The sequence below is a fragment of the Rhopilema esculentum genome, chromosome 11 (genome assembly GCF_057945365.1).
Source record: "Rhopilema esculentum isolate cy_ngs chromosome 11, ASM5794536v1, whole genome shotgun sequence".
In the NCBI taxonomy this organism is placed as follows: domain Eukaryota; kingdom Metazoa; phylum Cnidaria; class Scyphozoa; order Rhizostomeae; family Rhizostomatidae; genus Rhopilema; species Rhopilema esculentum.
This window is the reverse complement of record NC_142825.1, coordinates 10,695,365-10,718,801: the sequence shown is the minus strand read 5'-3', so window position 1 is coordinate 10,718,801 and position 23,437 is coordinate 10,695,365. Positions and strand designations below refer to the sequence as shown.

The 23,437-nt window shown below is 34.6% G+C and overlaps 3 protein-coding genes across 8 annotated transcripts in view; 1 reads left to right on the top strand and 2 right to left on the bottom strand.

Moving 5' to 3' along the window:
- Positions 1–2,024: 2,024 nt before the first annotated feature.
- Positions 2,025–9,410, bottom strand: LOC135693409 (uncharacterized). 5 transcript variants are annotated; one of them, XR_016144306.1, is made up of 5 exons: positions 5,959–9,410; positions 5,532–5,807; positions 5,087–5,322; positions 4,336–4,426; positions 2,025–4,034 (listed from the first exon to the last, which is right to left on the bottom strand). XR_016144306.1 is itself a non-coding variant. In XM_089111530.1 (5 exons), exons 2-5 carry the CDS (start codon positions 5,740–5,742, stop codon positions 4,025–4,027), a joined length of 387 nt encoding a protein of 128 aa, XP_088967656.1. In that variant the 5' UTR covers positions 5,743–5,807; positions 5,959–9,409; the 3' UTR covers positions 2,025–4,024. The 5 variants fall into 5 exon arrangements, 1 of the variants encoding a protein (XP_088967656.1); XR_016144308.1 differs by having other exon boundaries at positions 5,740–5,807; positions 5,959–9,409; XM_089111530.1 differs by having other exon boundaries at positions 5,087–5,369; positions 5,740–5,807; positions 5,959–9,409.
- A 1,797-nt stretch (positions 9,411–11,207) lies between these two features.
- Positions 11,208–23,336, top strand: LOC135693407 (cannabinoid receptor 1). Its single transcript, XM_065211884.2, has 2 exons — positions 11,208–11,943; positions 17,408–23,336. Exons 1-2 carry the CDS (start codon positions 11,925–11,927, stop codon positions 18,418–18,420), a joined length of 1,032 nt encoding a protein of 343 aa, XP_065067956.2. The 5' UTR covers positions 11,208–11,924; the 3' UTR covers positions 18,421–23,336.
- LOC135693408 (putative peptidyl-tRNA hydrolase) overlaps positions 14,103–23,437 on the bottom strand; it is a 34,891-nt gene continuing 25,556 nt past the window's right edge. Inside the window, exon 5 of one of the 2 annotated variants that reach the window (XM_065211888.2) lies at positions 14,103–18,384. In XM_065211888.2, the coding sequence (XP_065067960.2) occupies positions 18,352–18,384 (33 nt within the window). In that variant the 3' untranslated portion in view covers positions 14,103–18,351. Of the gene's footprint in view, positions 18,385–20,159; positions 21,499–23,437 lie in introns of those variants that run through there. The other variant, XM_065211886.2, reaches the window with a different exon arrangement.

The window sequence follows — 23,437 nt, the reverse complement described above, 5'->3', positions numbered from 1 at the left end:
ATTTTGATTTAAATTGGCTTTAAAGCTGTTTTTTATGTTTCGCAACTGATCAGAAGCTAGAAAATTTCCATCAATTTTTGACACTTTTTCTAAGCCTATAGCCATGCTTTTTGACAATTTTTCGGTAACAAAAAATATGGCATTTCCATTTAATAAAATCAATGAAATATTCTGCATTTTGATTTAAATTGGCTTTAAAGCTGTTTTTTATGTTTCGCAACTGATCAGAAGCTAGAAAATTTCCATCAATTTTTGACACTTTTTCTAAGCCTATAGCCATGCTTTTTGACAATTTTTCGGTAACAAAAAATATGGCATTTCCATGGACTAAAATCGTTGAAATACTCTAAATTATGATTTAAATTGGTTTAAAGGCTGGTTTTTGTGTGTCGCAACTGATCAGAAGCTAGAAAATTTCTATCAATTTTTGACAATTTTCGTAAGCCCATAGCCTTGCTTTTTGACAATTTTTCTGTGGCAAAAAATATAGCATTTCCATGGACTAAAATCATAGAAATACTATAAATAAAGATTTAAATTGGCTTTAAAGCTGTTTATTATGTGTCGCAACTGATCAGAAGCTAGAAAATTTCCATGAATTTTTGACAATTTTTCTAAGCCTATAGCCTTGCTTTTTGACCATTTATCGGTAAGAAAATATATGGCATTTCCATGGACAAAAATCATTAAAATACTCTAAATTATGATTTAAATTGGTTTAAAGCTGTTTTTGATGTGTCGCAACTGATCAGAAGCTAGAAAGCTTTCATCAATTTTTGACAATTTTTCTAAGCCTATAGCCATTCTTTTTGACAATTTTTCGGTAACAAAAAACATGGCATTTCTATTGAAAAAAATCATTGAAATATTTTGCATTTTGATTTAAATTGGCTTTAAAGTTGTTTTTTATGTTTCGCAACTGATCAGAAGCTAGAAAATTTCCATGAATTTTTGACACTTTTTCTAAGCTTATAGCCTTGCTTTTTGACAATTTTTCGGTATTAAAAATTATGGCATTTCTATAGAAAAAAATCATTGAAATATTCTTCATTTTGATTTAAGTTGGCTTTAAAGCTGATTTTTATGTGTCGCAACTGATCAGAAGCTAGAAAATTTCCATCAATTTTTAACAATTTTTTTAAGCCTATAGCCTTGCTTTTTGACCATTTTTCGGCAGGGAAAAATATGGCATTTCCATGGACAAAAATCATTAAAATACTCTAAATTATGATTTAAATTGGTTTAAAAGCTGTTTTTTATGTGTCGCAACTGATCAGAAGCTAGAAAATTTCCATGAATTTTTTACAATTTTTCTAAGCCCATAGCCTTGCTTTTTGACAATTTTTCGGTAACAAAAAATATGGCATTTCCATTGAATAAAATCATTGAAATATTCTGAATTATGATTTAAATTGGTTTAAACGCTGTTTGTTTTGTGTCGCCACTGATCAGAAGCTTGAAAATTTCCATGAATTTTTGACAATTTTTCTAAGCCTATTGCCTTGCTTTTTGACAATTTTTCGGTAACAAAAAATATGGCATTTCTATTGAAAAAAATCATTGAAATATTCTTCATTTTGATTTAAGTTGGCTTTAAAGCTGTTTTTTATGTGTCACAACTGATCAGAAGCTAGAAAATTTCCATCAATTTTTAAAAATTTTTCTAAGCCTATAGCCTTGCTTTTTGACCATTTTTCGGCAGCGAAAAATATGGCATTTCCATGGACAAAAATCATTAAAATACTCTAAATTATGATTTAAATTGGTTTAAAAGCTGTTTTTTATGTGTCGCAACTGATCAGAAGCTAGAAAATTTCCATGAATTTTTGACAATTTCTCTAAGCCTATAGCGTTGCTTTTTGACAATTTTTCGGTAACAAAAAATATGGCATTTCCATTGACCAAAATCATAGAAACTCTCGAAATTGTGATTTAAATTGGTTTAAAAACTGTTTTTTATGTGTCGCAACTGATCAGAAGCTAGAAAATTTCCATCAATTTTTGACATTTTTTCTAGGCTTTATACTTGCTTTTTGTGAATTTTTTTTGTGACATAAATAATAGCATTTCCATGGACTAAAATCATAGAAATGCTCCAAATTATGATTAAATAGGTTTAAAAGCTTTTTTATATGTTTGACAATTGTTAGGAGGCTTAAAAATTCCCATGAATTTTTGACAATTTTTCTAAGGCTTAGGATTTGCTTCGTGTCTGTTTATTAGAAACCAAAACATAGCATTTTGTTGATTTATATTCAAAGAGATAGCTACAAACCTAATTGAAATGTGTTTGAGGTCGTTTTTTATGGTTTGCAACTGTTTTGACGAAATGAAACTTCCATCAATTTTCGTCTGTTTTTTATGCCTATAGCCTTGCTTTTTCTCAATCTTTTGGTGACAAAAATATGGTATTTCTTCGAGTTAAAATCATAGATATACCCCCAAATATCATTGAATAGTTTTTTGAGGCCAGAATACATTGTTTGAAACTATTGTGAAGCTAAAAAATTTCTAACAATTTTTAAGATTTTTCTTAAGCCTTAGCCTTGGTTTTTGTTGTATTTACTTTTGTTGTAACAAAAAAACCATAAAAATATCATTAAAATTGATTTAAATTTGTTTGAAACCTGATTTATATTGTTTGCAATTGTTTTGAAGTTCACAGCTTTCACCACTCATTTCTTGCAATTTTGAGAGCCTACAGCCTCTGGTTTTTGTCAGTTTTTGGGTTGCAAACTTTAATGTTTTTTCTTTAATTAAAATCTTTGAAATACCCAAAAACATGATTTCAATGTATTTTGAAGCTATTCTATATGGTTTTACATCTGTCTTAGGCTAATCTCCATGAATGTTTAAACAATTGCTTTAACTTTAGTTTTTGACATTAAAGGATTCCTTCAGAAGTAACAAAAACTGTGAATATTTTCATGATGACACTCTTTAATGTCTTCAGAATTGTTTGAGATCTCTTTTATTTGACTTTTGAGCAAGGCAAAAAGAGTTACTGACCAAAATTTTCAAGTCATAAAATTGTCATTTTTGTTGGCATTGGTCTTTCACAAAAAACCATAGTAGAATACTCCATGTTATTATGTGTAGTGAAAACTCTTTGTAGTGAATGTTATCAGATTAATGTCACTTTTGGATTGCGTTTGACTAGCAAAAACAGGCTTTTTGAGTCAAAGAATAGTTGGAAATCGTTACCTTTGGTTTTTTGATGAATAATGACAAAGTAAAGAACTCTCAACCTTTTTCATAACAGCTTCTTTTAATAATAGCCCTTTTGGTTTAGACCTCTTTTATTACTAAAAGGGAGTTATTTGCTAAAATTTTTCTGTCGTAAAATTTTCATTTTTGTAACCCTCAAGCTTTGGTTTCTTTACGAGAGAGAGAGCAAAGTAAACAAATCTGAATGTCTTCAACCTTCTTGTCTGGATTTATTCAAACTCTGAATGTTTTTAAATAACTTAGTGACTGCAAGACTGATTAACATCACTTTTGGATTCCTTGAGAGTGGCAGAAAATATTTGTGGTCTATGAATTGTCTTATTAAACATATAGCTTTGGTCTTGACGAAATCTTAAAATCTAAAGTCAGAAAAGAATTAGATCACTTTTGGATCGCTTTAGGACCTGAAAAATAAGGTATTGGACCAAAAAATTTTGGATGAATGGTCAGATAGAGCTTTGCTTACTGTCTTCCTGCCACAAAAAGGCTTTCCTCTTTTCGAGACTGCCCACTATCCAACCCAAGACAGTTTACTCCAATTTAAAAGTTTATATTCAAATTAATGTTTTAAAAATGAATGTATTATATTCAAGCGACTCAGATGTTTTTACGAAAACGTTTTGAAATTCAGATATCACACAGCCTCTTGTTTTCTCCTGCTACTTCCTTTAGATTCTCTGTTAAGTGAATCAGATCGAATCAATTAATCATGAAAAGATTCTACGAGATAGTTATTATTGCACATACCTTTCTTCAAATGGCGAACTTAATCTTTCCTGCTGCGGAGATGAAAATTTCAGCATTTTCTGTATAAGATAAAAAGATTGATAACATTGCTCGAGATTATGGAAAGAAAAATGGGAAGGATATTCATAATTAACGCCAATTACGAAGATTTTTGATCAGTTATATAGATAAACCACAATATGTTTTAATTTAATCCTGCCTGTTTAATTTCAAGTGGAATGTACATAGCATATTCTAGAGCTAAAAACTTCCATTAGAAAAATTTTTTTAGGAGAATTTTGCGTAATTACCTGAAATATGTTGTACTAAAACTAAAAAGAATTTAAGTAGGGTAATGTGATATCAACTAAGAAAATTTACCGATGGTTTTTGCTTTTCTTCCCCTTCACATACCAGCTGGTTTCATTGGCGATTACCACTTCAAACGGAGGAAACGAAGTAGAAATTCCACCTGTTATAAAAAGACATAAATCATATACCGTAATAGATCTATTAAGCCCACGGGGGACTTATTTATTTTCTCAGTCCTAGAGGGGGCTTAAAAGAGAGGGGGACTTATTAGAGAGAGGGGGCTTATTAAAAATTTGAAGTAAAAAAATGTTTTAAAAATGCCTTTTTCTATTTTTTGTTATGAAGATGTCACACAAATGTTCTCACAAATGTTCCTAGCAGCTTCGAAAGTCTAATTAATCAATTATAAAGTCTTTATCTTCATCAGAATCACCAGGATCAATTGATAACCCTGGGACATCTTCGCAACAAATTTCGACCGACTACTAAGTAGCACAAGTAAGTCTTTACATGGGCTGTATATAATGCACAAACTCTCACCATCACCGCAACCGTCAAGAGACCACCTAAGTGCGCATATTTTTTATGTTTGACATCAAAAGCTAAAGAGGGGGAGAGGGCTTAATAGAGAGAGTAGAGGAGCTTTTTTACAGTTCTTGCTTGACAAGGGGGGAACTTAATAGAGAGGGGGCTCAATAGAGCTTTTACGGAAGTTAATATGAAGTACGAATATTTAAAATATAATAAAAGAGCCAGGATTGCAAAATATTTGTAGTGAAGATGTCATTAAGTAGATTATAAAGAAAGGAAAATGTCATACTTTTTTCCTCTCTTCCTCTGCCAGATCTAGATGCCGTCTCAAATTCTCCAATTGCAAATCCTCGAGAGCTGCAATAAATTTTGGCAGCACATAGTTTTCGCTTCCAACCATAAAATTGGGTCCAACGTTGCAGAACTGGACGTCCAGCTGATTGCAGAATTGCACCATTGAAGTAAATATCACTTTTGCATACGTCCGGCCCAGTGTGGTCACAATGGAAGAGAATGCCATCTCGTCTGCAAATTGAAAACATTTTGCCTTCAGCCGTTGATGTTCCATAGCTCTACAAGGTGTTTGTTTGACTATTTGGTGGTAAAAGATTAAATCATCATTTTTTGGCTAAAGTTCATTCAATGTTTTCTTTAGTTAATTCGCTCTAACACACCTTATTCAATGCCTTTATCGCCTTGAAAAATAAGATTGATAAATTGTCTATGATACTTACAGTACAAGACTTGTACCTTTGCTTTGCAATTGGCAGAAAGTTTGAAAAAGTTTATTTCCGCTCTTTGCAAATTGCAATGCCGAGCCATATGATTTGTACCCAACAGAGTGGTACCAACAGTAGATGCTTTGTCCACTAGAATCTAGCAATGGCGAAGTTCAAGGCCTACATGGTAAATCCTTCCGCAAAAGCTATACAATTAACGTACCATTCTTCGCTGGAAGCAACTTTACTCTCAACGAATGGATCAAACAGCAACTTGCAAATTATAGCAACCTAGAAAAAAGTCTAATGTTAGATGTCGATATGTTAACCCTCTTAACCACTAAATTTGATTGTTTTTAAAAGGAATAGCGCGTAACAAAAAGTCAATTAGAAATCTGATTACAGATGCAAATGATTGAAATACATATCAAATACTACTTACATTATCTGTATCAAAGCCTTCTTCGAACTTTAACCTCATTGTCACTGACTCCTTGGGCCAATGTCTTGTTGGTAGACACAATGCAGCTTCTTTAGGTCCTTTCCTCCCCGAATTCAAACACTCTTCGCAGCTGCAAACAATGCAAGGAAGTTCCAATTTCTAACCAACTTTTGGAAATTCTGTCCAACATCGAAACGTTGCATTCTTCTTACAGGCAAATATAACGCTACCCTATTAGCACTCTTGAAGAAAGAAAACAGCCACGGCGTATTTGCAAAATAACGAAATTGCTCAAAAATCCAAGGTGTTCCAAAACGTATTTCAAAATAAATAATTTCGAATGGAAAGTACTTCAGTATGGGCTGTTTCCGCTATTTCGAGCACTCTTTGCTTACTGTACAATAATCATATACAATCCGAATAACGTTCCGAATTTTGAAAAAAATTGGCTCTTGAAAAAATGCAGAACAATTTGTAAGCTACCATCTTTGTACACGGACCCAACTCAAAGCAGACCATTTGTACATAGCGATCGAAAACACTGTCCAACACCTGGACATAAAGACCAGGGAACACTTCGAAACACCGTCTTTTCTGTTATGAAAACTTGACAGCAGCCATTAACTTTTGACTTTCGAGAGCCTGAAATATTCACATCTTAGGTCAGAGCCCCCACTTCCCCCAAAAAAAATTTAATTTGCGCCACAGGCTAGGAAGCGGGTAAAAAAAACATGAAAATACTGATAAGATGCAAAACATTTTTTGCTAACTGACCTTGAAACTGGCCTTGTCTTTAGAAAGAAATTTCTTTACGAGAATACCACATTCCCCTCCACCATAATCTTGTATTTGCACTCGCTATTTATTATTGATGCATTACTTTGCGTGTAATGATATTCCACTGAGCATTGGTTCAAAGTAGGGAGCCCTGGTTATACCGAGCCAGATTGCAAAAGTTGGATCAAATAGTGTAAGGCTGTAAAAGAAGAGGTATTTGAATAAGGTCTTAGGATAAATCCAAACAGATTCACAGCAAAAATAACAATTGTGGCAACTGCTTAACTTAATACAAAATATCGAGTAACATGTATGCATAAACTAGGCCTATCCCCACCCATTTTAATTTTGGAGCGTACAATTGATCTGTTGTTTATCATTTGAATAACTTTGATAGATTGAATCTTTGAATTTGTATAACTTCGATAGGTATGAGCAAAACAAAGAAAATGCAAGGCTTCACTTGATCAGCAAAGATTCAGCTACATTATTGTCAATTTAATTAAAAAATTAGCTAACTACCAGTTACGTTCTGTGTGCAAAGCAACAGCATTCAAGCTCCGTGACACAGAGTATATGAATGGCAGAGGAAATTGTAATGAACGGAAAAACATAAAAAGGAGAATGGAATCCCTTACCTAATCTCTAGTTAGAATCTGACCACATCCAAACTTGACATTTCAACTCGTCTTTATATATATATCAAAACTTAACTTTGTAGCAATGCAATCCAGGGCGGCAAGGCCAACAGTTACCAGTGAATCGATAGAGACAACTTAGAATGCCTTTCAAGAGCAGCTCCTTTGGGGTACATGGCTATTGGTCTCTTGAGGCAAAATGCAACAAATACATGGTGAGACCATCGTCAAGGGATAACAAGGCCATGAAAACACGCGCCTTGTCTCACTTGTTTGATTCAAAACCCTTCAGGGAACACAAGACTCTCCAGCAACGAGCGTCAAAAGCAAAACAGCATTCCCCAAGGAGCAGGGCCATCGCGAGGCAAGCTTTGGGAGGGGGGGGGGGTGTGGACTACAAATTTACCTGATTAAAGAATTTTTGCCTGAAATTCTTTAGTTGCTGTCACAAACCTCTGCAATGCATATTGGCAATCTAACTCTGTATAAAATTCGCAACTTCATTTCATTTTAATTTCATAATAACGGAGTTCCTAATAGTTTTGTCAAATCTCTATATAGGAATGGGCAAAGAATATAGTAACTACCCCAGGCGGCACTATGGTTGCCGCGGAAGGAACAGGAAATTCTCGAGTTTTGATGCTTCTATTTCTCTGGAAAATGCATTCTTTTAAGCAAACTTCACTAAAGCAATCCTCCTAATCCTATTTAAAATAAATTTTTTTGCAAACAAATTGAACAGCAGATAATAACAACTGGTACGATTTCGCCGTGGTCTTGAGAAATGCCAGGTTTTCAGTTACTTCTAATGCTAGGTAAAAAGCAGCACTGGTTGTCAATTTAGATCCCTCTTTCCATCTTAGCATGCCTTTTTAGGGGAAATGGACACAAGACACAATTTAACCTAAAAAGGGTCTGGATTTTTCGATTTATGGCCAACAAGCAATCTTCAAATCTTCAAATCATTAGTTTTTTTACCTTCATTCATATCAAGGAATATCATATTCTTCAAATCTTCAAATCATTAGTTTTTTTACCTTCATTCATATCAAGAAATATCATAATTTTACCTTCATTCATATCAAGGAATATCATATTTAACCAACGGAGCAACTACCTTTGCTTGATCCTTTATTGATTTTATGACATGAAGGTCTCTGAAATAACTTAAGCGTTTCTTCCATCGAGCGGATTTTGCATTGAAACTGTTCATCAGCGAAAATATCCTTCTTTTCTTCTTCGGAAAGGAGCCCATTGAGACTCTCCCCAAAAGAGCCTTCTCCTCCAAGTCGAAAAAAAAGAAATTCTTGCTACCTGCCTGACGATAGTGTTAATAACGAGGAAAAAACTGAATCCTTAAACATCTAGGCTGACGTTTCGGCCTACGTCAGATCTCAGATCTTTCAGCAAGCAAGGAGGTTTTATGATAGATGTGTTTAATTCCCAAAATGATTATTAGCATACAATGTAATTAAATCTGAAGAGGAAAAAGCTTTTTTTTATATCCGGGCGATTATTAGTAACCACCGTAGAAATAATCAAATTTACCATATATGAGCCAAAAATATTTCACTTTAACAAATAGAATAGTTTTTAAGGTAAATGTTGACGAGCGAAACCCAGCATTACTTTAGTGTTTATTTTTCACAACTGCCTTCAATCACATTTTGAAAAATTAAAATCAAAACATTTGCAGGTGGCTTTTGTGGTCCACTCGATCATAAAATGAGCAGTATCAAAAAACAGTATCTGATTATTTTTAGCAAAGGCCAATTTTTTACAAAACAAGCATGCCAAAATCATCAGCGATCCAATAATTGCGGCGATCTTTAAATATTCAAAACGAGGCCGGAGAATGAAGCAGTCTGTCAAACGAGACAGACGGATGAAGCTATCCTCTAATCAAGAGTTTACTTTTTCTGGTGGGATCTTAAAACAAATGAAACAAATGGAAGTTCTTATCATATCAAATATACCACGATTCATACATCCAAACATTTTGCGAAAGTTCTCCCCCCGATGGATTGGTATTTCATCAACAAGTAGCTTTGGTAATTACAGGGGAGGGGGGGGGATTTCATCAACAAATAGCTTGATCTTTCTGGTAATTACAGGGAAGGGGGGGGGTGGAACTCGTTTATAATCAGCCTTGCTTAACAGTATCTTTCATAAACTGGCATGAATACATAGGAAATCAGAACGAAGCAGTCTACAGTCAAGTGGCTGCACTTTTTGATTTATGCCTTATAAACATCCGATGGGCAACAGGGCAACAAGATGTTTCAGCCCAGTTAAACTCCAAAACTCCATCGTTTGCTGAAAAACATGATGTTTGAATATTGAGTGTCATATGATTCCGCCATAATGTTCTTCACTTAAAGCTGTATACTAGTGACATTCATAATGATGAAACATGAAAGAAATTGGAATGGCTTTCCAACAGGGACAATAACTTCGACTATCAAAGTTTTGCGACGTTATTCTTACAAAACCTGCAGCTACAATTGTCACTTTTTAATTTTTATACGTGTTTTGAAACGAAAGGCTGTCTAATGATTATTTATCATTTGGTAATCTACTTATTTTACAACCCTCTACCTACACAAAAAATGGAAGAGAACTTTCTAAACCATGTGTGGTAGTTCATAATTTTAGAAGCTATAATGAATTTTAATTTTTGAGATAAAAATTTTACTCAAAAAGCTTGGGTTTAGATTAGGAGATTAAGAAGTGCTTGCTAAAGAAATGTATTGGTTCATCTCGTCTTCAATAATTCAGAGCATCTTAATCTCTTCTAATTTAAATTAGAGAAAGGTTTTGGCTTACAATAAGGTATTTTTAAAGAAAAAAAATATTACAAAAACTTTGTTGCGCGGTCTAGTTTCTTGAAGCACGAGAAACAAAAAAAATGTATTTTACTAGAAAACCTCCCTTTGTCAAGCGCTTTCTATAGTATCGAATGTCGTATGGTGATCAAGAAGTGAGCCGCCATTTAAGTTACAAGGAGTGATGGGAGAAACGTTTAAAATTGGCGAATTTGCCTTCTCTAATCGCCTACCACTTTAGGGCATTGCTAGTTACCAGCATTGAAAAGTTAAAGTAGAAAAACAGCCGCGCCGTTTCTTTCTGCTCAGTTTTGTGGATACATTTGCCATTTCTCCTGAGAACTGCATTTGCAGCTCTATTGGTTGCTGGTCATTTATAAAAAATGAAAATTCTCACGGCTTTTCTCTTTGTTAATAATTTCACAGCAGTTTTTAATCAACTAATTTCTAATAAAAAGGTCCTTATTGGCAACAATCTAGAGCCTGTTTAAGATTAACAGGCTGTTGAAGATTAACAAAGTCCCGTTGTTTTTTAAGAATAGTTTCAGTAAAAATTGGCAGTTGCTGTAATCTGTTCAAGAATATGATATAAATGCTACTCTAGCTGGACACCACTATAATATTAGTTTTAAAGCAAGATTCTTTGACGACAATCAATGGCAGGAAAAATGATGCATGCTTCATTAAGTCTAGAGACCTAACCATTTTCTGATTGTTGCATTAACCATGAATCTCGGAGTTACAATTTAGAACCGTCCTACCAAGGTCCATTGAAATCAAGATGAATAAAAGCAAACTTCAGAAAGAGACTTTTTTCTTATTCAAAGATTAAAATTGATGATCAATATCCCTCTCCACCAGCAACTAGGTAATTGATTTCTAAGCAAATACCGCATATTTTTGCATTGTTTTTTGCTTGCGGACTTTACATCGGCAATCAGAGCAACACACCAGAAGTTGCAATTCATCACTAGTTAGCATTGCCTAGCAATAATGAATTTCACTATACCTAGATTTACCTGCCTAGAACAAACAAAAACTTATTATCAACAGCGTGAATCAGATCAAAACAGCAAGCTGTATACACTTCTCAATATACTTTAATATTCTCTACTGCAAGCCTATGCTTCTTATTTGGAAACCTGTAAAACAGACCTGGTGCTCAGCGTGCTACTTTAAATCAATGCATCAGGGATATTGTCAATGAGCCATATGGATCATTTTGTACCACACAATAGGCTTGCTGATAGAACTAGAGTCTGAATTAACGAAGACAAAATTTCAATCACAGATTTGACAACATATATAAAATACGTGAATTTCAAAGCAAGGGACACAAATACTGAAAAATGTGTCATCTCTTCCTCGAAGGATATTTCCAAATATGTGTAGATACTTCTTCTTTCTCTCTTGTAAACACCGCCATATTTTGTTTATTATCTGAGTCAACTACGATGCGTTACTTTGTCAAGACGTGTAGTTTATCTTTGCAATCATCTTTGTCTGTCCCTTTGTTAGTTTCGCAAGTAAACGTAGCATCTAGGCCAGCGGGATAACCATGGTGTTTTCATTGAATAGAAAATTAGCTATTCTTATTCAAATTTTGTTTGTTCATGTTATTTCATGGTTAAAGATATCAACCGACACTTTGATAGAAAGCTGTTTCGGCATCAAACGATTGCACAATAAGCATTAATGCTGACCATAGGGCATCAAATGCCGTTTGATGCTTTGGGAAACAATCGGTGAGTTGCTTTTTCAACAACATTTTAACATTTTTCTACAGCAGTCTACAATGTCTGTAAATAATCTAAATAAGCTAAATTTTGATTATTTCATAATGCACCCCAAAACCAGCGATAAAAGAGACCAAGAAAGACAACTGTCCTTGGGTCCGTGAGCAAAAAGGGACCCACTGGTTATTAAATTCTTTCTTTTTTCATATAGTTTCAATTGCAAATCATATCTTTATTGGAAAAGCTTAACATTTTTTTACAAGTATTAATTTTATGCAATTTAAATTACATGCATTTTGAATCCACATAAAGCGCACATTAGGTTTATCGCTTTGGGTTGGAAGGAAAGCCAAGTAGATTGTGAGCAATAGGTGATAATGAAAAGAAAAAAGCCCATTCGGATAGGCACCTTGCAATGCAAGCCCAGAATTGTATCCTTCAAACTCAGACGTGCTGTTGTGATCATCTGACTGTTACTAATCAGCGTAAGAAGTGCCTGAAAGTCTTCTTGCACTCTCAATGCAAAACTTGTGATATTACCCGGGTTGTAGTCAATTTCAAAAGTAACATTCAAGATTTCCTGCTTACATAAGATTATGTTTTAGACGTAGAGAGCAAATATATTGCCTTGCAAGCCCTTTGACAAAGGAAGTAAAAGAATCCAAGTTCTAGCCCCTTGACAAAGGAAGTCAAAGAATCCAAGCTTTAGCCCTTTGAGGAGAGAAGTGAAAGAATTCAAGCTATTTAACAAAATCAGTTCAGCTTCACTTTTGACACATTCTCTGCAAATACAATGCTTACAATACGTTCTCTCTTCACGACGACAATCTTCTAAAGTAAAAATGTATCATTCATTTACCATTCATATGTCCCAAAACAATCAAATACTCCAATTTTCATGCATTTTGGGAGATATCCTAATCATTGAATGGTACTTCACTTTATTCTCATTCAAACATAAAGCTGTTGCAAAACTATGGTGCATTACATCTAACTTTTTCGCTAGCTTCGCACCTGCGGGGCTGTTTGCTCTAAACTAGCTGCTTAATCAGCGCACATAAAGATCATGCGTGCTTAATTGGTGAAGGGTTGAATTTCTTAATATTTCTGTTTAATAATAATATCAAAATAATAATATTAATTTATACAGGAAAAGCTTGGCCAGCTTTATAAAAAGCTGCTATCATTCAAGATAATGTTGAAATTTTAAGTCTAAATGAATCAAAAGATATCAAATTGAAAGTTCAAGTATAAAAATCTTTATAGAAATAAAATTACAGTTAGAAATACAGTCCAGTTGAGTGCATTGTCCCTTGTTGAATTCAACCGTTGATTGTTTTCCTTTCAACTTATCAGGAAGTTGGTTAAATAGCTTTCTGTTTATTTCGAATCCAATCCCGGGCCCAAACCATTTTCAAAAGATGGTAAAGGGAATATGAGTATAAACATTATCAGATTCGTATTCTTTCTAGGCTTGAAAAACCGGTTTTTGCTCGATACTTTGGTATTTGACACAATTATGCAGGTGCACTCGGATTTACGATGTAAATTATGGAACCTTTATTCAGCCGTAGATCTAAGGAATTCCGAAAATTGAATAAACATTTTAGAGATCTCTGTTCTTGTCATTTCAATATTATTTCAAGGAGCTCGAAAGGAGATATTCTCACTGGCGCCTTTGACTTATTACAATATTGATACATCATGAAATGAATTCTAGCAGATATCATTGCCTTGCGAGAAAAGCCTTTTCGAAGAACTTGATAAGATTATAAGGGCAAGATCATCTGCAAAACCTGAATCCGTGAGATATTCAGCTTGGTAGTGTTTGCCTTTGCGTTTCCTTTAAGTTCCTTTCCTGCTATTTTGTCAAGAGAAATTCTTCATGAACATAAAAGGTGCAAGTGTGTCAACTTGCAGGACACCGGTTAAAATGCCAAAATGTTCCGTTTCTCCATCTGGTGTTAGTATTGTGGGTGTGGTATCACAGTGAAGTGCTTTTATAGCTATATCTCTTGCCGTATTCCATAGAGGGAAATAATTTCAAACATAAGATCCAGAGAGATAAAATCAGCAAAGCATATGACAACGTCTTTGTTGTGCTTCTTCAATTCTTCTAAGATTCTTTGCAATGAAAGGATTTGTGCAATAGTGGATCTGTCTTTTCGAAAATTATTTTCATCGTTCTGAAGTAGTGAATCAACAACAAGAGCAATTCGGTTTAACAAGAGCTTATTGTAGCTTGTTTTAGAACAATTAAGAACTATGGTTATCGAGCAGTATCTACTCCTTCCTCTCGATTTGACCACACCTCGTTATTCCTATGCCCGAAAGTACAGAGATCTGGTGACTTGAAGACAGTGGTATAGTGCTATCAGAATAACAAGAGGGGGGGGGGGGGCTTTTCCATGGAATGTTGCGGAAAAGTAGAAAATTACCAATTTTTGGCACTAACAAGGGAAATTTCAGCCCCCTGAGCTCCCCTGAGCCCCCCTAGCACTACACCCTTGCTCAAAGAGTCTTGATTCCTATTATCTATTTGATTGAGCTGGTGGGAAAGTGTATGCGTATCATATGAACATGCGCATTAGGGTGAAGACTTGTGCACTCAATTTGCATCTCATGGAGCTTCAATTTGACATCTCATGGAAATAAAAAATTTAACCGAACCAGAATAAAAAAGTCTAATCAAGCTTAGTCCTAGAATTTCTTATGATATCTCAAATATCACGCCCGGGTGTATAGAACAGGGCGGTTCTAGGTTGCAACTCGGAGTTTCACACATGATGCAATGATAAAGCTACAAAACAGCTTCGCCTACACAAGCATTTTATGACAGACCAGTATAAACAGTATTTTCATTAATATCTGTATCAGGCAGACTGTATTAGTACTATTATCTCCAGAGTCATTTTAGGATTCGTGTCTATCTTTTTCGGCTTTCAAATTAGAATAATTCGATGACTGCGAGCATTTCTTTGAATCTTTTCTAAGCTGGAGCATTAACAGAGGAAGATCTTTGCTCTCAATTTGTGATTAGTGCTATACAACGTGCAGCTGGCGGTTGTTCAATCAAGCAATCAAGCAAACACGGCGTACTTTATTTTGTCTATGCCGGTCCATTTTGAATAAACTTCGATTGGATGTGTAAACGGATTATTTCACGTTTGCTTCAGCAGCATAGAGTAAAAACTCAAAATCGGCAAAGGTATTGCCACAGAAGGCAATCGTACGCCTTGTGATGTGATTGGAGAAGAAGGTAAATTTCAAAATATCAATGAATAGCAATAAAAGGTAATCGCTTTTCTATACAAGTATAAAATAAAGAATAGATTCTAATAATCATTTTAATTATGCCGTCTTCATTGCATTTTGAGAATTTAAAAACAAGATAATTACTTGAACATGATTTAAGCGCAATGCAATCTTTTTAAAAGTTGTAAATTGGCAGCGTTTCAATCTGACAATACATATTCTTGTAATGCACCAGTAAAGGATTTACAGAGGCATTACAGTTGATAGAAATAGTGGACCGTTCGCAAAGAAACACGATGAAATAGCTGATCTTTCGTTTCAAAACTTTTCATACAAATAAATTACTTCCTCCGAAGCTATTTCCCTGTTTTAAAGCGATGTTCAGATCTTTGGAAAACAAGCTTTCGTAGAGAAAAGCTTTGGGTTTCCGACACATTTTGCAAATATGCAAGCAGTCAAAAGCTGATGCTTTGTGATGCAATTCAATATGGATTTATAGATAGTTATCAACTCAGCTCTGTCTACTTTGAATTCGAGTAGTTCGAGCTTTTATTACTTCGAATAAGATTTCAGGTCACATGAAGATCTTTTCTTATCGTTGTGTGAAAATGCACAGTCCCTTAAAAACTTTTAGAATGTGAATCTCTAAAATCCGAACTTCTCGTAATGTGACCAATTTCCTCGATCCTTTGAGAAAAACAACCGTTCTATTTTGTAATTTTTTTTATAATCTTTAAAAATAAGCAGTTGATAGAAGTACTTATTTTTAATGGATTCTTTTAAATTTTGCATTTTCGAAATTATTTGTTGTTATTTATGTCATTTCCTTCAATACTAGTTTTAAAAAATGAAACGATTAAGTTCTTTGAACCTTTGCCTGTCCCGTGCTGAGCTCTGAAAAACAAACAGCATTGTCCATTTTTGTGTTAGATTCTTATTAAAAACCAAATAAGTTGACAAAAGTGTTTTCTTTTACTTACAATTGCTATGCAAGCTGTGAAGCTTGCTCTTGGGATTGTATTTGCACGTACATCGCAATTTTCCTGGACATAACTTGCAGGTAGCCTATTAATTAGCACGACAATCAGTTTTGCTCTACCATGCCTAAATTAATTATGACTTTCAGCTACTCTCTTCCTCTGAAAAAATCTACTTTCATGGTGGCATAAAAGCCTACGACAACAGAAATTTGACTATTACTTTCCTAAGATTATTCTAAACATTTCGCATTTAAAAATTTAAAAAAAGTACACCCATTAGAAAACACCCAGTTTTCCAAACTATGCAAAGCTTAAGAAAAACAAAGCTATTTGAAAGACGTTCGGCACATATATTTAAGAGATGCATGTTGCGAAATGGCATGAAAGCAGTGGGTTCAAAGTCTTTTACCGAAGAATTAGCTACAAGGGTCTCCCTACATCGCCAATAAGATAAGGATTTCTCTTACATTAAAAAGAATATAGCGTAAAACTCTCGTACTGCAACATTACAGAATTTTAGTGCAATATTTCATCACGAACCGAAAGTGCTTTTTTCGCAAGACATTCATCCACGGAGCATAAAACGTTGGGAATTTGTCTAAAGGTGATCGGGAAATTATATGTCTTACCGATGTGGATCGAAACTCTATCGCGATTGCCTGTCAATTCCTAGCAGAATTTTCAAATAATTAATATCAATGGCAAAATTTTGGGCAAAAATTGATGAAAATGTACGCTGATATATAGGGTTAAAACAAGAAAGAGTTATTTTGCTTGATATTCTAGCCATTATGAACATATGAATATCAGTTGACATTGGCTTTAACAAAAATATTCAAAACGTTGTGAAAATATAACCAACAGTAACAAACAAATCAATATCGCAACGTTTGAAAACTACTATATCTAGTTATTGACTTTTTCGATCTGATAATAAGCTGAAGCACGTGGGAAAAGCATTCTTTTGAAACTCTCATGTCCCATTATCCATGTCCCATGTCCAATGGCCTTTTCCAGTCTTTTCGACCTATGTAGATGAAGGAAAGGCCATGATAGCACTGCTACCGTAGCAGGCTGCTCAACGGACGTCAATTGAATAATATCCCTGCGAAAAATCACGCAGCTTATCGTCTTGTTTGTCCCCAGCCTTAACTGTCCAAGGCTAAATAAACACGTCAGACAAGACAATTGTAAATTCTGTCGTGTTTCTCTGCTAACTTAATCCACTTTCTTTTCAGTTCTTCGCTTGCTTGTAACGATGGAGTCTTGTGCATTCATGGGATACACACACAACGATGGCGCTGTGTTTCAGTTCACCTATTACATCGTTGCAACACTACTGCTGGCTCTTTCTTTGCCGACAGTTCTAGTAAACATTGCAATAGTGTCAGCAATAATATTCAAACGAGAATTGCGTACCCCAGCTTATTTGGTCATAGCGAATCTGGCAATATCTGACTGCCTGGCAGGATGCTTTGTCTACCCCTGCTATTCTGTAGTTTGCATCCAGCTTGCGTTGGGATACGACCCGTGTCCGGTTGCATTCGTTGGTACGCCGTTGGGCTACATCTTTGGTCTGACGTCATACAATACAATCGCTTTACAAACTATAGAAAGGTATCTAGCAGTGTTCTTTCCTTACTGGTATCACGAAAAACTTACCACAAAGGTAATCGTTATTGCGAACGCGTCAACGTGGCTTTTATCGCTCAGTATCGTAACGTTATGGTTGATTACGAAAGACAATCAAATATTTAATGGCATACTTGGCCCATTATCGGCCGTTGCGTTTTGCGTTACAGTAGTAAGTTACGTTAGAATATTTCAAGAGGTTCGTAAAATCGAAAAGCAGATTAAGGAGCAGCAAGTGAGATGTTCAGCTGAGCAACGAAAGATCAAGTCTGAATCTAAAGTCGCAAAAGCAACAGTGATAATTCTTCTAGCTGTAGTGGTATGTTATTCTCCACTATTGATTTTTGAATTCGTTATTGCTTTTGTAAATATAAAGAGCAGCGCTGCTTCCGTGTCATTGTACTGGTGGTGGTTTTTAGCTATCGGTAACTCTTCGATAAATCCTTACATAGCTTGCAGGCAGCTATCCGCCTTGAGAAGGTCTGTTAAAAGCATGTTCAGATGGCTGCCTGTTTTTGGGAGAAAGATAGAGTCCTTCGACCAGCTGACGTCATTTGCACCATCCAGGACAAGTCAAACAGACCTCAAAAGACATTCGCTTTTTACCAAAAGTAATTAATATGGAATTTTAATTCAATGTCTAAAAACACCTACCTGCTGTTAACGTGGTGTTTTTCTACAAACATTGATGACTGAACAGCATATATTCACGTTGTCACAACAAATACCACTTGCTGGCTTTTCATATGCTAAGAAACAATTACGAATCAGCAACGCTGATTAGAGCACCAAAAATTTCAAAAACTATTTATCATAAATTACGATAATCATTCATTTTCTTAATATTCGAATCTCTTGGTATTTATCTATTACCGAAACCAATTTACATTATGACATAGTTGGAAAAAACTTTGCCGTCAGATATCACAAAGAAGGGGCAAACAATTTCGTCCTCAAATGTTTTTCCTGAGAAAACAAAAAATGGTCTTTCTACTAAAATTTTCCCCCCTCTAAAAACTCGGTATTTTCTCACAAAAAAATACTTTTTTCCAAGAACCAGATTTGATTCTAAAAAGGAACGATATAAAGAAGCGATTTAATCTGTTTTGAAATAAAAAGTTTTCCAAAAATTTCCACCATGTTTTTTTAACCTAAATTTGACCCCTCACAAAACTTGTTGTCTTCTCATGTAACATAAGATCTAGAGAGCAACAAAATCCTTTCAAAGAACCAGAATTTAACCCCTAACTACTCAAACGTCGCATTTGTTCCCACAAATTACTGTTAATGGTTTAAGCCATATCCATCAAATGCTGAATCTACTATTTTTGGAAAAGGAGGAGTTTCGAAAACTTCTATTTTTGTCACAAATTTCTGTCACAAATAGGAACCAGCTTCCAACGCATATTTTACCGGCTTTATGAAATTAAACACTATTACCTAAAAGGGACAGTATTTCTATAGCCAAGAAAGTTACTAGATGGCTATAAATCCTGCGTGATAGCAGTTTTGATGGCAAATTCATGCCAATATTCGTTTGCCTGAGCGTATGTAAATACGGGCTAAATCTTGTTCATTGTAATCAGTTGTTTAGCGTATGTTATAAATATTGAAAAGGCCATACCTTTATTTTGATTGTTAATTATAATATCAAACATACTCTCTCTTTGGTTTCAATCTACCAACTACAAACGATTGTATTTAAAGCATATTTGAGTCCTGGCCAAATGGCCCAACGTTCTCCTTAACAGTTGTTGCACGTATTTGCATGTTTAATTTCAGTGGTCGGCCGAAGAGATACCATATCTCGCGCAACATTTGTCCCACTTATTTAAAAAATGAACTTGATTCAAATCGCTGATGTAATCTAACATTTTATTTTCTTGTGTTTTTACTTCTTTGAACTTAAGCGGGGAAAGCCCTTCTCGAATAAATAAACAGAGAAAGAAAACCAAGCAGTCCAGTGCGCATGCGTGAATGCAGTAAATGATGCAAGACCTGCCCAATAAGTGTAACATTTGTTGCACGATGACGCTGCAACAATTCTGACTGGTTTTATACTCGGTGCAATTATATCTATGGGTGCAATTCAAGAAATGAAGCATGGGTTGCTAAACGATACCTTTGCAACTATATACTACACAAATTGCATCGTTTGATCCGGACTTAAATGACAATTCTATCACGTCGATAGTGATAGGCTGAATAAAACGTTAAAGCTTTTTTGTGGCTTTTGGGACTTTTCAGAGTAATGGCATGAGCCACGTCATATTTTCGAAAGAAATGGCCTTTATATTTTATGAATACCTTTGCAAAAGAAACAGGGGCTGAAAGAAAGGCAAACACAAAACAACATCATAAAATGACTAATGTATGCAATGCAATTAAATCAACACCTTATTATACATGTCATGATAAGGTATAAATTCTTTGATAATTGAAAAGGCGTTTTCTATCCTCATGCCTGATCGTTCTGATGTGTCTTTTTTTAGCAACAAAGTTGTTCAAATTTCTAAACAATTGTAAGCCTATCATGATATCTATTTTTCTAACAATGAAGAAAATGATCACAAAACCATACAGAATGTTTCATTTTTTTTGAGTCACTGTTCTTGAGCGCTATCAAAAAATTCTAAAGGCGCTGTGCTAGTATTATATAGCGAAAATAGAAAACGCCATTCCAAAAATTAATCTACAATTTTTTGAACGAGAGGCATTTTAGAAGTTGAGTTTAACCAAAATAACTTTGAAGAAAATTCCAGGTGTACATTACAGTATTAGTATAAATTCTACGACATATTTGTCATTGAATTTTAAAGATTAACCAAATCTTTGGCGAATTGCTTTTATCCAATTCTTCATTTTTTGCATGAAAATCTAAATATATTAGCAAAATGGTGGATAACAACAATTTCTAATATGCCACTCATTCAATTCAGATCGAGAGATCATTCAAGAACATAAAAAATACAAAAACCTTTTTCTACAACAATCTAGAATACCAAAAGAGAATCTTATTATACAAATGCAAATTATGAGAAATTCTGAAAATTAAGATTAAATTTGATAAATAAAGTACACATATTAATTTTCCTCTCCATTCATAGGAAATGCAAAGCTACCATTATGAAATATTGTATGTTTGAGTAAGCTTTGAAATCAGCCTAGCATTTATAAAGTATTATACGTGAAAACTTTGATCTTCGGTCAAGGGAATTGATGTTTTATATTCGTAAACATTTCCATAGGAAAGGAAAATATGTGAGAAATAACATTATCACCAATACAAAATTATGAATTCTATATACACGATACAGTAGTGTCCATTTTTAAATTGAGTTGTTGTGGTTGTTTTTCAAGACAACGGAAATGCGTTGTTTGGGTTGCATCTGTTGGGCACTGTGCAGGCCCTTTTGTTTAGACAGGAACATTTAAGTAGAATATACGCTTGGATGCAAGTGCAAACTACAAAAACACCAACAACGGCCAGTAGGATGTACAACGGCATGATTGATACAGTTATGTTCCGCAAATTTGGTCAACAAATAAGCTTGTCCAAATGCATCAGAAGAAGGAAATATTTGCCAGGTCTGCAATGTCACTACTTGTGTCGTAGATTAATGATTAAATATTCTAAGTTCTCTTCTTGCAGGTGCTGATCCAGTAAATGAAATGTTTCATTCTTTACCTTGATTATCTAAGAATTGAATAAGAGAAGTAAGACATAAGCGATGCAATATTTACTTGTGGATTTCCAATAACTTCAATAAATCTGAGAAAAGGCTAATTAATTAAGCTGAAGATGATCGCTGAATTAAGCTCAAAGAGTCTTGGCTTTACCATAATATTGACCGTAAAACTTTTCCTGGTGTTCTACTCTTTCAAACAACGGTATAAAGTGACACAGTGATTTATAAAAGATGCTTTTCAATGCCTGGTATAGGGTCAGCATATATTTTCAGCGATTTTATTTGAAGGATACTTAAGGTTGACGTATTGCTGAGAAGGAAAGAAGAGGAGCACCACCGAGTAAGCCACTTGTGGTATCCTAATAGCCCTAGAAGGAACTGAGTTCTTGTTCATCTTGTCTGCAATGAGTACTGTGCAGCCGGTGTTAGTTTTCAGACGCAAAAAGACCAAGATCAAGATCTTCTCACCCACTGGTGCAAAAGCATGAAATTGATTAAATCTATGAAATTGCGTTCGTATCATTTTAGATGATGCATTAGTTTTATCTATGACGATGCCATTCCATAAAAATTGTGTTGGGACGAAACTTGACTATTTTGAACATCCCTTTTTGCAGTTGAAGGAAATTCGGTTCCCGCTATCTAGACCTCCCACCTATCTATAAACTTATACGATAAATTATCTGTTTTATATGCTGTAAATGCTCATACATCTATGAAATATTTTAATCGGCAAAGTCAAATTTCAGAAGACGTATAGACAATTTGCCGCAGTCCACGATGCTTAAAGGCAATAGACAGATACTCAAGGGGCGTAGGCCTGGATTATTGTAATTCCGGTTCAATAAAAAATTGACCAATCAGTGAGTGTGATTCCACTCAAAGGCTCACTGATTGGCTAACATTGCTTGGCAAAGACAGAATTGAAGTAAGAAAATTCTAAACATTTATTGCCACAGTAATTTGATTATGTTTCAAAAGTAGCGGCTTAATACACCATACATCAGGCTGTCACATATATTTTAAGTCTAAGAACTTTATGTTTACCGGTTTGACTATTGGTTCGGCAAAAAGTACGTTGATATAATATTAGATAAAGAAGATGAATTGTTTTCATTCAAGTTTATATAGAGCAACCTGTTTCTGATGAATGAACCGAGCTGGTTGCACCTGATTGTTTGAAGACGATCCTGCTCATTCCCTGTTTGTGGCTGTATGGCTAAGCCGTTGTTTACCATTTTGTTGTATAGCAACACCGAATAATGATCATTTAGAGGTTGCCTTTTTAAATACAATTTGTCCAAGGACCTTGAATCAAGCCCGCATGTTTACTAATAAAGAATCTGCTCGTGAGAAGATGAAACTTTGATCAAAATAACAAAGTAATATCTCACAGTTGCTTCCTTTTAGGCGTTGCTTCGCCATTTTTTCGCAAAAACAGAAATGGCTCGCAAGAGAAAAACAACCCCAGGGAAAGTCAAGCAAGATGAAGCAAGATGAAGCAAGATAAAGCAAGATAAAGCAAGATAAAGCAAGATAAAGCAAGATAAAGCAAGATAAAGCAAGATAAAGCAAGATAAAGCAAGATAAAACAAGATAATAGAAAAAAGGGTTAGATAATCGACAAGGAATAGATAAATTCTTAATACTGGAAAGGACTAGTAAACTCAGCATAATGATTGTGCCATCTTTACTCGGCCTGACCTGGTGCTACTGTTGTGAAGTGGATAGACATATCACGTCGTTTTTAAATCACATGACCTTTAACTACAGCTGAAGTAACAATGTGACGTCACAGAAATTTTTTTAGAATTTTGTTATCTACAAAGGCTGAACGAACACCATGTATAAACTCTGAAAGTGTAAATTTAATCGAATTTGTTAAATGGAGGTGGGCAAAATTAGTATATAGTATATAGCAACAAAAGATATGAAGTTTCCTTAGCG